The sequence below is a fragment of the Porites lutea genome, chromosome 3, assembly GCF_958299795.1.
Source record: "Porites lutea chromosome 3, jaPorLute2.1, whole genome shotgun sequence".
In the NCBI taxonomy this organism is placed as follows: domain Eukaryota; kingdom Metazoa; phylum Cnidaria; class Anthozoa; order Scleractinia; family Poritidae; genus Porites; species Porites lutea.
The window spans coordinates 37,070,242-37,082,800 of NC_133203.1; the positions used below are offsets into that span (position 1 = coordinate 37,070,242).

General features: G+C 39.4%; 2 protein-coding genes and 1 pseudogene across 2 annotated transcripts; 2 read left to right on the forward strand and 1 right to left on the reverse strand.

Moving 5' to 3' along the window:
* The first annotated feature begins 463 nt into the window (after positions 1-463).
* Positions 464-2,743, forward strand: LOC140929973 (uncharacterized; annotated as a pseudogene).
* Positions 2,744-5,265: 2,522 nt separating this feature from the next.
* Positions 5,266-10,340, forward strand: LOC140929975 (uncharacterized). Its single transcript, XM_073379649.1, has 6 exons — positions 5,266-5,949; positions 6,829-7,147; positions 7,398-7,532; positions 7,986-8,503; positions 8,647-9,040; positions 9,726-10,340. The coding sequence occupies exons 1-6, from the start codon at positions 5,266-5,268 to the stop codon at positions 9,986-9,988; spliced, it is 2,313 nt and encodes a 770-aa protein (XP_073235750.1). The 3' UTR covers positions 9,989-10,340.
* On the reverse strand, positions 9,745-11,112 carry LOC140931053 (uncharacterized). Its single transcript, XM_073380793.1, has 2 exons — positions 10,663-11,112; positions 9,745-10,555 (listed from the first exon to the last, which is right to left on the reverse strand). The coding sequence occupies exons 1-2, from the start codon at positions 11,014-11,016 to the stop codon at positions 10,337-10,339; spliced, it is 573 nt and encodes a 190-aa protein (XP_073236894.1). The 5' UTR covers positions 11,017-11,112; the 3' UTR covers positions 9,745-10,336.
* Between the last annotated feature and the right edge of the window lie 1,447 nt (positions 11,113-12,559).

The following is a 12,559-nucleotide window of genomic DNA, read 5'->3' on the forward strand; positions in this document are numbered from 1 at the left end:
TAGAAAGGACTTTACAAGGAAATAGTACAATTATACTTCAAATATGGTATTATGGTATATGACGATAATGATCTCAGAAAAGCATCAATAATACCGAAAAAATGCTTAAAGTGATTTTCCAGTCATTTTTAAACTTGAACTTAGAGCACTTTTCTACGGCCAGCAGATGACCTTCAAGCATATGATTGGGGGCTCAATTTTGGAATGATTCTTTTACAAACCTCGGGAAAATGTTTGGATATGGCCAAGCTTTACTACCCTGATATTTTTGTTCTTGAAAGAAATCGGTTTCTTTGATATGTTCAATTCACGTTTAATTTCCAGGCTTCAGAGGTTGGAAGGGGGTATTTTACAACAATACCAATACAGTCGAAACTCCCATACATGACCACCCAAAATGTAAAGACTTGGTCGCTTACAACAGGTTGCTTTCAAGAACCCAAACCACAAGGAGCCTCTTCCGAGAAGAGGTCCAGGTACACATACTTTATGGAAGTTATGCCCAGTGTGGTTCCATGTTGTCACTAAAGCTCTTTATATATTCTAAGCAGCAAAGTGCACACAGCAAACATAGTGATCAGAGAATATGTCAAGTGGTTGCTCACAAGAGGTCAAAAAACACCAGGAAAATCGTTAAACTTTCAGGCCCAAAAAGTGGCAGCGGTTGCTTACAGGAAGTGGTCGTTTACACGAGATTCCAAGTCTTTGACTGGGAAAGTTTTTGTGTTTTGGATAGGTGGTCGGTTATGGGAGGTGGTCCTCAAATCGTAAGCAATAAAGAGTGTTTACAATTTATTCCTCATGGAGAAGTAAAGATTCAGTACAAGGACGATGAGGATATTTATGTCAACTTGTGACTTTGAGATTCGTTTCACGATGATGCTTTCAGATGTGCCCAACCACTGTCGGGTACAACATTCAAGAGGCTAAAAATCAAAATGCAGAGGCAGCCAAAATCAACTCAAGAAATTACATCCACCAAGCGACATGAATGTAAGATAATCGAAACTGGTGTCATGCAGAATTGAATAAGTGGCTGTTAATTAATGTGGAAAAATCTAGTTTCTTAATGGCTACCATTAACTTAAGGTGACAAAGGTTTCCAGATGTCTTTTTTGCGGACAAATGATCCCCAGTTTCCCACAACGTTTCTATAATTTTGAAATGAACTGACCCGAAACTCGGTACTGATCAGCAACTTCCTTGAACTGCCCTTCAAAATACCCAACTCTAGCTAATATGTAATCAAATCGATTATCACACATCTAATCCTCTACGCTTTTACCACAGATAGAAGATCTTCCTCATTTGTTTATAGAAAAGCCTGCCATCGTCATTTGATTCTCAGTAAAGTTAAGGAATGCAATCACCTGCACTTACATTTGAGGTACCAGGTATAGACCACATGGACTTAATCCACATATGCTTTCCCCAGGGGCATCTGTTAAGCAAGTCTCCGAATGTGCTCAGCCCTACTAAATAAGCTGCCAATCATTTTTCCTCACTATCTGAATGGTGCACGCACTTTCCTTCCTTATCATAATAATAATGGCACCTCACAAGAGAAGAGAAAGCAGTTTTTATGGTTCTATAAATAGCATATCTAACGTTGATATGTTACCTGTGGCGAGAAAGAGAAAGATAAAACGTAGAGGAAGGATGTGGGAGGTAGAAAGGCTCATTCCCAAGAGAGAAAGTGCAACAGTAAGTTGAAGGCTGTGGGATAAAATTAAGACAAAATCTTTATGCAAGCACAAGTATACACAGTTCAAAAACCACTGCTGTTGCTTAGTTGAATTTACAAGGAAAATTCCCTGATGATACGTAAAGGGGAAAGTGGCAGTTTAACGAGCTTGAATTTTGCATGCTTTTATTCACTAACAAGGAACAGAATACTTGGTTTTGTGGGAAGGTTTTCTTTGTATGATGTAACGTAAGAACCCAAAGAACATGTCTCGAGCGATTGCATCCGGTATTATCAAGTCATATCTTCTGCTTTCAGTCATTATTCATTTACCTTTTCATGGGAGAGTATTTTTTTACAAAGAAGAGAAAATCTGCTTCTAATTGCATAATTTTATGACCCAAAATTGTATCACGGTAACATGATCAGTAAAACCAATCTCTCTACAGACTTTGTTTTGTCCCCTCCTTTATATTTGGCTTATGATCACTATTCCATTTTTATAAACACTGCAAAAGTTTCCTCACAACATTCATATTGCGCTGAAATGGTTCTCTTGACCATACCGGTAATTTGACTTATATTTCATTTACTTTCTCATAGTTTTTCTAAGAATCTAGTCCCTGAGGAGTCACTACTCTTTAACAAGACTGCCACCCTGAGAATTGCTGGTGAACAGCATCTATCGAATACAAGGCTGGCAGTCACTATAGCCTTCAGAGGAGACTTGTAAAAATTCCATTCAAAAACAAGAGATTATTCCAAGATGGTTGGCGTCTTCTAAATATAGGAGATTTTCCTGCAAGGTATTTCCCATCATTTTGATGTCAACTTGCAGACTGTCATGGCCAGGGGATAAAATTCATGTACCCTATGAAGGGTAGACACTATCTCCTGCTAAACGAAAAAAATAATGTGGAAGGAGATCATCACCCATCTCCAAGACCTTTTCAGGAAAAGGTTTTTTTCTCATTTGTAAAGGAAATTCTTGGGGAATCTCTTAAGGCTAAAGAGACATCTCCAAGTGCTACTTTTGGCTCAACTGCCAGCTTAAATTAGTTTTTGTCAATCTTTTATATGATTATAACTTCTTTATTAACCAAATGTTAAATTAAGAGGTCACTTTTATCACTAATCTAACGTTTCACTCCAAATTCAAATGTCATTAGGAGAATGTAGCATTATAACATCTATGTTGCAGGGTGCGCTAAAAGCTATGTCTAATTGTCTGCAACAGACAGAAATACAATCGGACAAGTAAACCTGAAATGACTTGATGACTTTTAATTAGAAAAAATACAGACACATGAAAGTTGACTTTAAATTACAGTGGAATTACAATTTATCTTACAGTCATAAAAACAAACCCCATGCTTGTCAAAATAAGGTTAAATATTCCTTTAAAACTTTGCCATTCCACAGCCATTTCAATCAACTGTTTTTTACGAGCTCCATTTGGCTTGGGAACCTGGCCTTAGTAACCAGGCCTTTTAAGAACTAACTGATTCCCAGGCGAAAAATTCGAGTTGATAATGGTGGAAAAAAAGTCCAAAAACAGTATTGTTGTTGGGTTTTCTTTCAAAAGAATCAAGTGAATCACTAGTCGATCATAGCACGTAAGCCAGATGACCTACGAAACATCCTCGTGTTAGTGAAGCTCATGATCGTCTCACCAACTACTGCAACATGTGAGAGGTCATTCTCAGCTATGAATAGGCTGAAAACAGTGTTGAAGACAAGAATGCAGCAGGGAACATTGAGCAACCTCTTGCGAGTTAAAGACACAGGTCTAGTGCTGAAAGAGTTTGACCCAGATTCCGCAATTGATCTGTCGCTCTTAAAGGCTAAAACAAAGTGTCACATTTTGTCTAAGACCAGTGCGATTTCATCTTCTGCTATTCACAGTCTGAATGACACTTCGGCTGTAGGAGAAGAGGAACAAGAACAGGAGCTGGAAGATGACAGCATGCTCCCCGCACTGCCACATCCTGTTGATGAAATGAGAAGTAATGTTGACATTGTGAAATGATATAATATTATAAATTGTTTGGGTTAAAGTCAAAAACAACTTACCTGCAAAAAGGCTGATTATGTGACAACAGGCAGTAAAATATATGCCCGACTGTTTTTGAGTTTTGAGCAAAACTTTTTGGACAAGAACCCTTGGGTTTCAGACAACCAAATTTAATGTAGTGCTTGTCCGAAGGACAAGTGGATAAGAAAATTTTTGGTGCACCCTGTGTTGAAAAAATTGATAAACTGTTTGGCTAAGTCATGATAGCATACTGTTCCGTGTTACGTTTGCTCGACGAGAAATACATTCATATACTAATAACAGACAAATGAAAGTCAAGCACGGCACTTTCAAATGGCTGAGATCGGAAATTTGCTTTGCGACCGCGCAATATTAACCAAGATGGGATTGACCATATTAACTTCCAGTTAATAGCTAACGGGTCCTTTAAGAATGACAGTGTTTTTTGTTCCCAAGCCAAAAAAACACAATGCTCCGCAGATGGCAATGAAAGATTTGTATGCGCAATAACTGTATTTAGAATCTTTAGGTCACGAACCCATAAGAGACGTGACACAGGAGTGTTGAGTTATTATTTTGGGAGTTGTAAAGCGAGACCTTGTTGAACCACGCAATGTGTGGTTCCAGAAAATATCCATACCCCCCCAACGGAAGACCATTGGAAATTCCGAGGGGGAGGGGGGGTTCAAAGGCAGTAATTTCCGAGGGGTATGGGGGGTTCATGGGAAACTATTTTCCAAGGGGTGACAGACCATGTACAAAACATTGAAAGCAACGTACGATCGATCTCAAGCACAAAAACATACCTACGTACGTTGTTTTGAAAAAAAAGTCGGTACTCCTGGCCATTGACATGAGGTTAACATCATTAGCTTTAATGTTTCTGTTTTTCTTTGAGTTCGTTAGCGCTACAATCTCCAGAAGAACGATGTGTCTTTGGAACGAAGTCGAAAACGATTGAAAATGGCGGACATAACTGGAGTCTTCTCTTCGTCTCGTCTTCGTCCGACCGACATTAAAGTGCTTTCACTTCTGTTCACTGAGTATCCCTTTTCGCTTCCTTGACATGCATGACACACATTTTTGATAGGTTTCATGTTTTATCAGCGTTTACTATGGAGGGTTATAAGGGTCAATATTGTGATGCAATTTCTGTTATTATGAGGCTCTGAATTATATTCGGTAAGCTGCCGAATTATGTTTTGACATCTTAAATTATGTTGTGATTTTCTACATTATGTTTTCCATTTTCGACTTATATCCTCCAGGCCGCCGAATTATGATTTTCGATATTGACATTCTGTTGTTCGATATGACCTGCTAAATTATGGTTTGATTTTCTAAATTATGCTTTGCATTTTCGACTTCAATCCTCCAGGCCGCCAAATTACGATTTCTAAATTTCCGGCTTCTCTGAATTATGTTCGGCTGATGGACTGGGCATCGCAGTAAGAAAGCAACGAGAAACCCTGGGACGAGAAAAACTCCCGCCTTTTATAATTTATGTTAATAATTACCAAGCCCGACATCTTGGTTTATATGGAATATGGCGGAGAAAGATAGAAAGAGATCAATAGATGGAGGGGACCATGACGAAGCTGACGATGGAGAAAGGGCGACCAAAAGCCAAAAGGCAATAAGGCTTCTGAGAGAAGTCACGACTTTGTTGACCGAGTCGGTTAACGAGGGGGAAGCGAAAGAGTCCCGTGAAGAGCCAAAGGTGGGAGCATCATCGAGCGCCATTCTAAACGACTTTCGCAACATTTTCAGCCCATACAGGATATCTCCTGTCGCGCTCACGTCCACTTTTCAACAGCCAAAACATCGATCGTCGAAACCAAAGCAACGTGGTGTGTTCTTTCAGCCCAAGGAAACTTGGACGCATGAGTTTTTTTGTTTGGCTCTGAAAGGTCAAACCAGAGCTCCTTTAAGGGCTGAAAAATTCCAACTGCAAGCCGCTGGTTTAGGGAGGCGGAAAATTTGTTTCCACTCTAAGGCAAAATTTTCAGAGTTTCGTGAAAAATTGGAAGAGGAGTTTCCTAAACTAAAGTCAGGTGGTGGCTTTGTGCTCATGAGGACCGGTCATCAAGGTAACAGCTGCCTTGCCACAATAACACCGCCAGCAAGTGGTTATTCTGTGCCATTTTTGAGGGACTCCTCAGGATTGGGCCAAGCCACGGCTTATATAAGGCCTCTACAACGTGATTTGGATTCAACACCTGTGTCCGAGGTGAGGTTCTTATCATAAATTTCTCAGTTAAGGAACTCTGGGCATTTGATCATGAAGTAAAATCTAAAATGGTCAATTTCCTAAAGAGGGTGACCGTGGCGGGGAGGAGTATGGATACATTTTAATTTCCACTCAGGGACAGAATACTAAATAACAGACAGTCAATAACCTCTGGAACGGGTGTTATTTCATAGATCTATCAATCTATCTATACAGCATAGGAAAATTCACCTTCTTATTGAAAACTTGGCCCCAGCCACCATGTAGAAAAAATTTCTTCTCTTCCTTGAGTGAAGAACTCCCTCTGAGGGGATGATTCTTTCTTTAAATCTCTTGCCTTTGACTGCACTGCCCCCCTCGGGGTATACATCGATAGATAATAATAATAATAATCAAATATTTCATAATAATAATGATGGAATATTTACCAAGGATAACCCTTCAGTACCAAGTCCAGTTATCAACAGGGTCCTGCTTACTAAAAAAATGTGCAAAAATTAAAAATGTCATACATAAGAATAAACAGAAAGACATAATAAGGAAACATGCGTTAGGTTTAAAACGATTAACAACTACAATAAAAAATTAAAAGTAGTAAGAAGTACTAAAGAACAAACAAAATATGTCAAAAGCAAACATGCACTAAGTTAAATAACCGTTTCAAAACTACAGGAAAAGTTACAAGTAATATTCGTCCAAGGCTTTCCTAAATAAAACTTTAGATGCCATTATTTTTACTAGGCTTTCTCAGATAACTACAAGTAGCTTTCTCAAACCTTACCACGCTTGCAGAAACAATGTCCACAATGGTTTGAAAACCACCAAAAATTGTTCTTCATTATTTTACAAGTCTTATACACAGTGCTTTTTAATTTTAAGGAGCCTAGTGGCAATGCCGTTGAAATTACTTGTTTAAACTGTGGGAAAGCAGTGGCTGTCACTCAGTGGGACCTCCATGATAACTTGTGTCAGGGTGGTTATTCTGCTGAACAAAGCACCAGTATGGACAACTGCGTGGATTTGACAACTGGGAATGACAACATTGTCAGGGATTGTTCCACCAGTGCAACTGAGAGCTCTAGAATGGAGCCTAGTTCTACCTTCAACCCCACAGATGACTCCATCACAAAAGTTTCCCATTGTGGCAGAGAAGATTTCAAAATCAAAGGCTGTCCAGATGCTAGTTCCTCTAAGAAAGGTAAGACTGTGTCTGGGGAAGGCAGTAATGTCCAAGCATAGTTTATGACATCATTACATTGTTATTTTATTTGTTCAGTTCATATCAAATACCATGTCTGATCCCAAATCCCTGTTATTTCTCAGAAACCTATAAAAGGAACTTAAGTTCAGATGGGAGACCTACTTGGTGGTGAAATGGGGCCAGGGGAGAAAATGTTTTTCTTTATAGATGAATAGCAAGACATCAGAAGCACTTTTTTATTTTTCAGGTATGGATACTTTGAAGGACATGTTTCCGAATGTAGATGAAGATGACCTTCTGCTTGCTCTGAAAGAGAGCAACTTTGACCTTGAGGAAGCAATTAGTGACATTTTGATCAAGAGTAGTCCATTTGAACACGAAGGTGTAGTACAGTGATGATGTAATAATATTTCTTTATTAATTTTGTTGAATATGTTACTATCATGTTATGGCCTTGTTAAAACTAACAAAAAGTTGCCAGTGTAGGGGACAGTGCTTCTTATTCGTCTTTCTGAGTGGAACCCTTTATCTTGGCCGCTTTGTGTTATGTGGCCTTAATCCTGTCAACACTATGCTATATGGACAAAATGATGGCTCTTTGTCTCTAACTGAAGTTCCCTTGACCTAACAAATTTATAGTGTGGAGCACAGCTTGGGTAACACTCAACATTTCATGGGCTTACCATTACTGATCTCCCCATTTTCTGAGGAAGATAGAAAAGGTGCCACAAAGCGTTAACAGTTTTAAGAGATTGTCTATTTCCCTGTGAGATCAATAGTCAATGTTCTCAAAAAAAAGCAATCAACAGCTTAGAGTGATATATGTTTCTTTCAGATGAGCCTTTCTCACCTAGCAGTGAATTGGAAGTTACCCTTAAAGATGCTCTGCAGAAGTACCAGAAAATTGTGGATGAAGATAGATGCAAAATAATTGACGTAGACAGGGCAGTCCTCTGGAAGACAGCTCTTATATTTTATAAGAGCTCCTCAAAGGAACAGTTATATCGAAAGTTAAATGTCATGTTTGAAGGAATGGAGGATGCAGTTGATGCTGGAGCACTCAGTCTGGAATTTTTTGCTGATTTAGTAAGGACCATCGATTACAAATTGTTTGAGGGCAAACCTGACCGTCGTGTTCCACAGTATAGCTGGGAACATGTCTACCTGATAAAAATGGCAGGTGTTATGGTTGCACACTCATTGCTTCAAAAAGGCCCAGGTATGCCTTGTCTGGCTCCATATGTGTATGAATACCTAGTGTCTGGTGAAAAAGAACATGCTGCCGCATATGTGAACTATGAAGACCTGCCAGAAACGTCGCAGACAGGAGTCCTTAAGGAACTTATCAAGAGGGTAAGTGCTGTAATATTGCATAATTTTCCCGTGACTCCACTTTCTCTAGCAGGGCACAGTGGACCGGCCCATGACATTATTCAGTCATGAGTACCTTTAAACCAGTTCTCCCACATTAAATATCGAAATATGATTTTCTTAAGGTTGAAGGTGCCCAAACTGATGAGGACATACACAGACTATGTGATGAACCCCAGTTCAGCACTTTAATTGATACATCTGGTTGGCCCATTGGTAGAGTCTTGAATGTCAAGTCTAAAGGTGACTTTGTGACATACATGCTGGTAGAAGAGCTTGTTGGTAAACGCCTTCAACTGCTCCAGAACTTTAGAGAAGGTCTGGACTACTTTGGATTGGTGGGCATGATTAAAGCAAATCCAAGTTTGTGGAAGCCATTGTTTGTGACAGAGAACCCAGAACCTCTGAGTGCAGATACCTTTATGAGCCTTGTTGAGCCTCCTTCAGGTCTCGAGGAACTGCAGGCCAGAGCATATGCATTTTTTGTGGACTTTGTCAAGGGATATACAAAATGTAAAGGTACATTTGACTCATTTTTTTTACATATTATATTATTTGAAACTGCAGGTTTCTTTCTTGGTTTTACGGCAACAGGTCAAACCAAATTTTAAACCAGATACTTATATAGTATATTTTTTTTTTATAGTTTTCACGAATTCCAGAGAATCTTAGATGTTAACACGGCATGCTTACTTCACCGGTTATTAACTGAAAAGGAGAAGCCTGAAGTGTTAACTATGATGAGTGTAGTACAGGAGGATTGTTTGTTTGTAGCCAAATAAAGAAAAGAATAAAGACACTGCATACATTTTTCATTTGTCTGGGCAAAAGTTCAAAATAAAAATGATTCACATTTTGGCTCTCAATGAGTTTTGAATACGTCCCTTTTCTGATAAGCCCTGCCAATCAATAAGATCCTTGGTTGCTAATTACAGCATTTGTTAACGGCAACATACAAAATTTAATGTGCGGACAATTTCAAATTGGAATTTCTCTGCAAGTTTTCAACATATTGCTCTCAAACGTGACCAATTCGGCAATAACTGATCACAGACCTCTCTTTCCAGCAGTGTCAGGTTCTTTGTAGCTGTTCTGTCTCTAAAAATAAGTAAGATCTTAAAAGTTTACTTGATATGTCTGTGAAAAGTTCAAATTTTTTTTTCCAGCAAACCTGACCCAATTTATTTAACATTTCTCTCATCAGAAAATATCCCCGCACTTGGTGGAGATGTTCCATGTTTGAATCTTTTATTGAAGTTCATCACTACAAACCTTCATGTTCCACCAACCGGTGTCGAGAGAAAAATTTCCATTCAATTCTTGAAGGCCAATGAGAGATTGCCTGATGCAAAGTCCTGCTTTAGCATCCTTTTACTGCCAACAGTGCACAGCAATAAGGACGAATTTGACAGGGCCTTGCTGACTTCTCTGCGCCATGCCTCTTGCTCCTTTGCAGCTGGTTTCTAGTTTAATTGAAACTCTTATCTTATAGTTATGTTACAGTTACATATTTTCCACTGAGGGAGCCATCTAGGGCACTCGCAAGTAGAAATGTTCAAGATATGTTCACAATTAGCTGAAGAAATACAAAACTTTGCAGCTATTCCAGAAACATTTACAGGAAATGTACACTATAGTTCCAGTTTTTGCATACTGTTAATTTTTGGGCTTCATATACAGCTATACATAGGAAGACCAGTTTAGTCCTTCCTGAAGTTTATTGCCTCAGTTGTGTCGGTTGCACATTCATCATTTGGTCAGCATTCACTGTGGCCTATGATAATCTTATAAGACATTAAACCATTCAATTACTCATCAATAGTTTGATATTATTGTATGTATAAATGACAGGGCTTCAAGGTAAATGTCTACACCATACTCATCACTTTCCCGTAGAGGGTCAATTGAATTTGTAAGTGATGCATAATCAACTGGATGAAGGGGATTTCTGGTAATAGGAACTTCCACTGTGACATGATCATCAGTAGAGTTGTTTGGTGCAGGACCATCCCAGTCGACACCATAGTATTCACCCTGTAATAGATTAAGAATAAGGGAAAATATTGTGCTTGATGAATGGTACATGTATTTTTTCTTTACCATAATATAAAAAAGACAACATTGTAACAAAGGAAACTAACCTGATTCCAAAAGTCATCAATTCCTCTGTTTGAAGCAGTTACAGCACCAGAGATCCACAACTGCCAAGGGGACTTTCCATGCTCTGTAGAAATAGGGGCCCTGTTATGCCCATCAGCAAATATTTGTAGGTTCCTGTTAATTCTTGGAACATAGGCAAACTGAAGAGCAAACAGGTGAAGCTCATTAGAGGGCTCAAGTATTCCGCATTGTTCCATCTCATAAAAGAGATGATAGAAAACGTGGACACAACCAGAGAACATGTCTCTCCAGAGACGTTCAATTCTCTGGTTGTGAACACTGCGGCCAGCGATATGGCTTCCCCTATCGGGACCCCTGAGAGGATGACTCAGCATATAGCGTGCAACTTCAACATTCTCACCACCCTTGTCAGATCGTACTCTTGAGGGTAGACCAAAACTGCTAACAGCAGAAAGAAACTGGTCATAGACGGTACTCGACAGATTGTCCGTGCTGCATCTTAAATAAACAATCATCCTTGAGAAGCCATCGATACCTCCATGAATCACCAATCGCCATCTGCATGTTGAAAATAATTTAAAGCAAGCAATTATTAAATATAGAAACTCAAAATCAGGGCCCAGTTGTGTGAAACAAGGGTTAAACTGATGGGGTTAGGCCTAATTTTTCTGTAGTGTGTATGCCCTTAGATAGCACTTCAATAGTCACCACAGTACATGTTCCAGTTTCTGAAGCTTTTCAGGGGGTGTCTGGTATCCTTATCAGTGTGCTGATTATATACATGCTGAAACAGTAGGTCAGGATTTGAAAGTTTGAGCGACACAACCCTATGCAAAAGTCCCCTGCTGCCCCTCCCTGACTTTGAAATTTGGACGTACACAGCCTGATCAAGGAACGTTTTACCTTATTAATTTATGGTTGCCATCAATATGCCACAGGGCAAGAGGACCGCTGACTTGATACCGTCTTCGGCGAACAGCTCGTAGCTCGAGGGCTCTAAGTAGTACACCATCAGGATTAACTCTCCTCATGCTCTCCCTGATGCGATTTTGTTGGATTCTATAACCACCATTCTGCAAAAGGCCAGTCATCCTCTTGTACCCACTGTTAGGAAATTCTCTCATTATCCCCTCAACAATCTTATCCAACTCATACTCAGAAATGTCTGAATACCTTTGTCTAACAAAGGTTTCATACTCACGCATTCTTCGTTTTACGGTACTTTCACTCACATTGAGCATGGATGCGATCTCCCCGGATGTAAACTTCATGTCCAAAAGAAACTCAAGCTTCTCCTTGGAAATAAAATAGCGAGGTCTTCCCTGTTGGCCAGAGTGCAGAATCTCTACATTAGAGTGGCGACAATCGACCTTATCGCTATCGGTGACCAACAGAGCTGCAGCTTGATGAAGAAGGTTCAAAACTGTTTCTCCAGACGGAATATAGTCAACATAACGAACCACAACACTGTACAACCAATCAAGACGAAATTGTATTAAATCACCCTCACAAAACCTGCTTTGTTCTATTAAAAGGATGACGTCTTTGACGCATTTGCTTAGCTCGCTAGATATCGCCTCAGACGTGGCCGTTACTTCGGCCGCCATGTTGAAAGCAAATTATAAAAGGCGGGAGTTTTTCTCGTCCCAGGGTTTCTCGTTGCCTTCTTACTGCGATGCCCAGTCCATCATCCGAACATAATTCAGAGAAGCCGGAAATTTAGAAATCGTAATTTGGCGGCCTGGAGGATTAAAGTCGAAAATGCAAAACATAATTTAGAAAAGCAAAACAATTATTTAGCAGGTCATATCGAACAACAGAATGTCAATATCGAAAATCATAATTCGGCGACCTGGAGGATATAAGTCGAAAATGGAAAACATAATGTAGAAAATCACAACATAATTTAAGATGTCA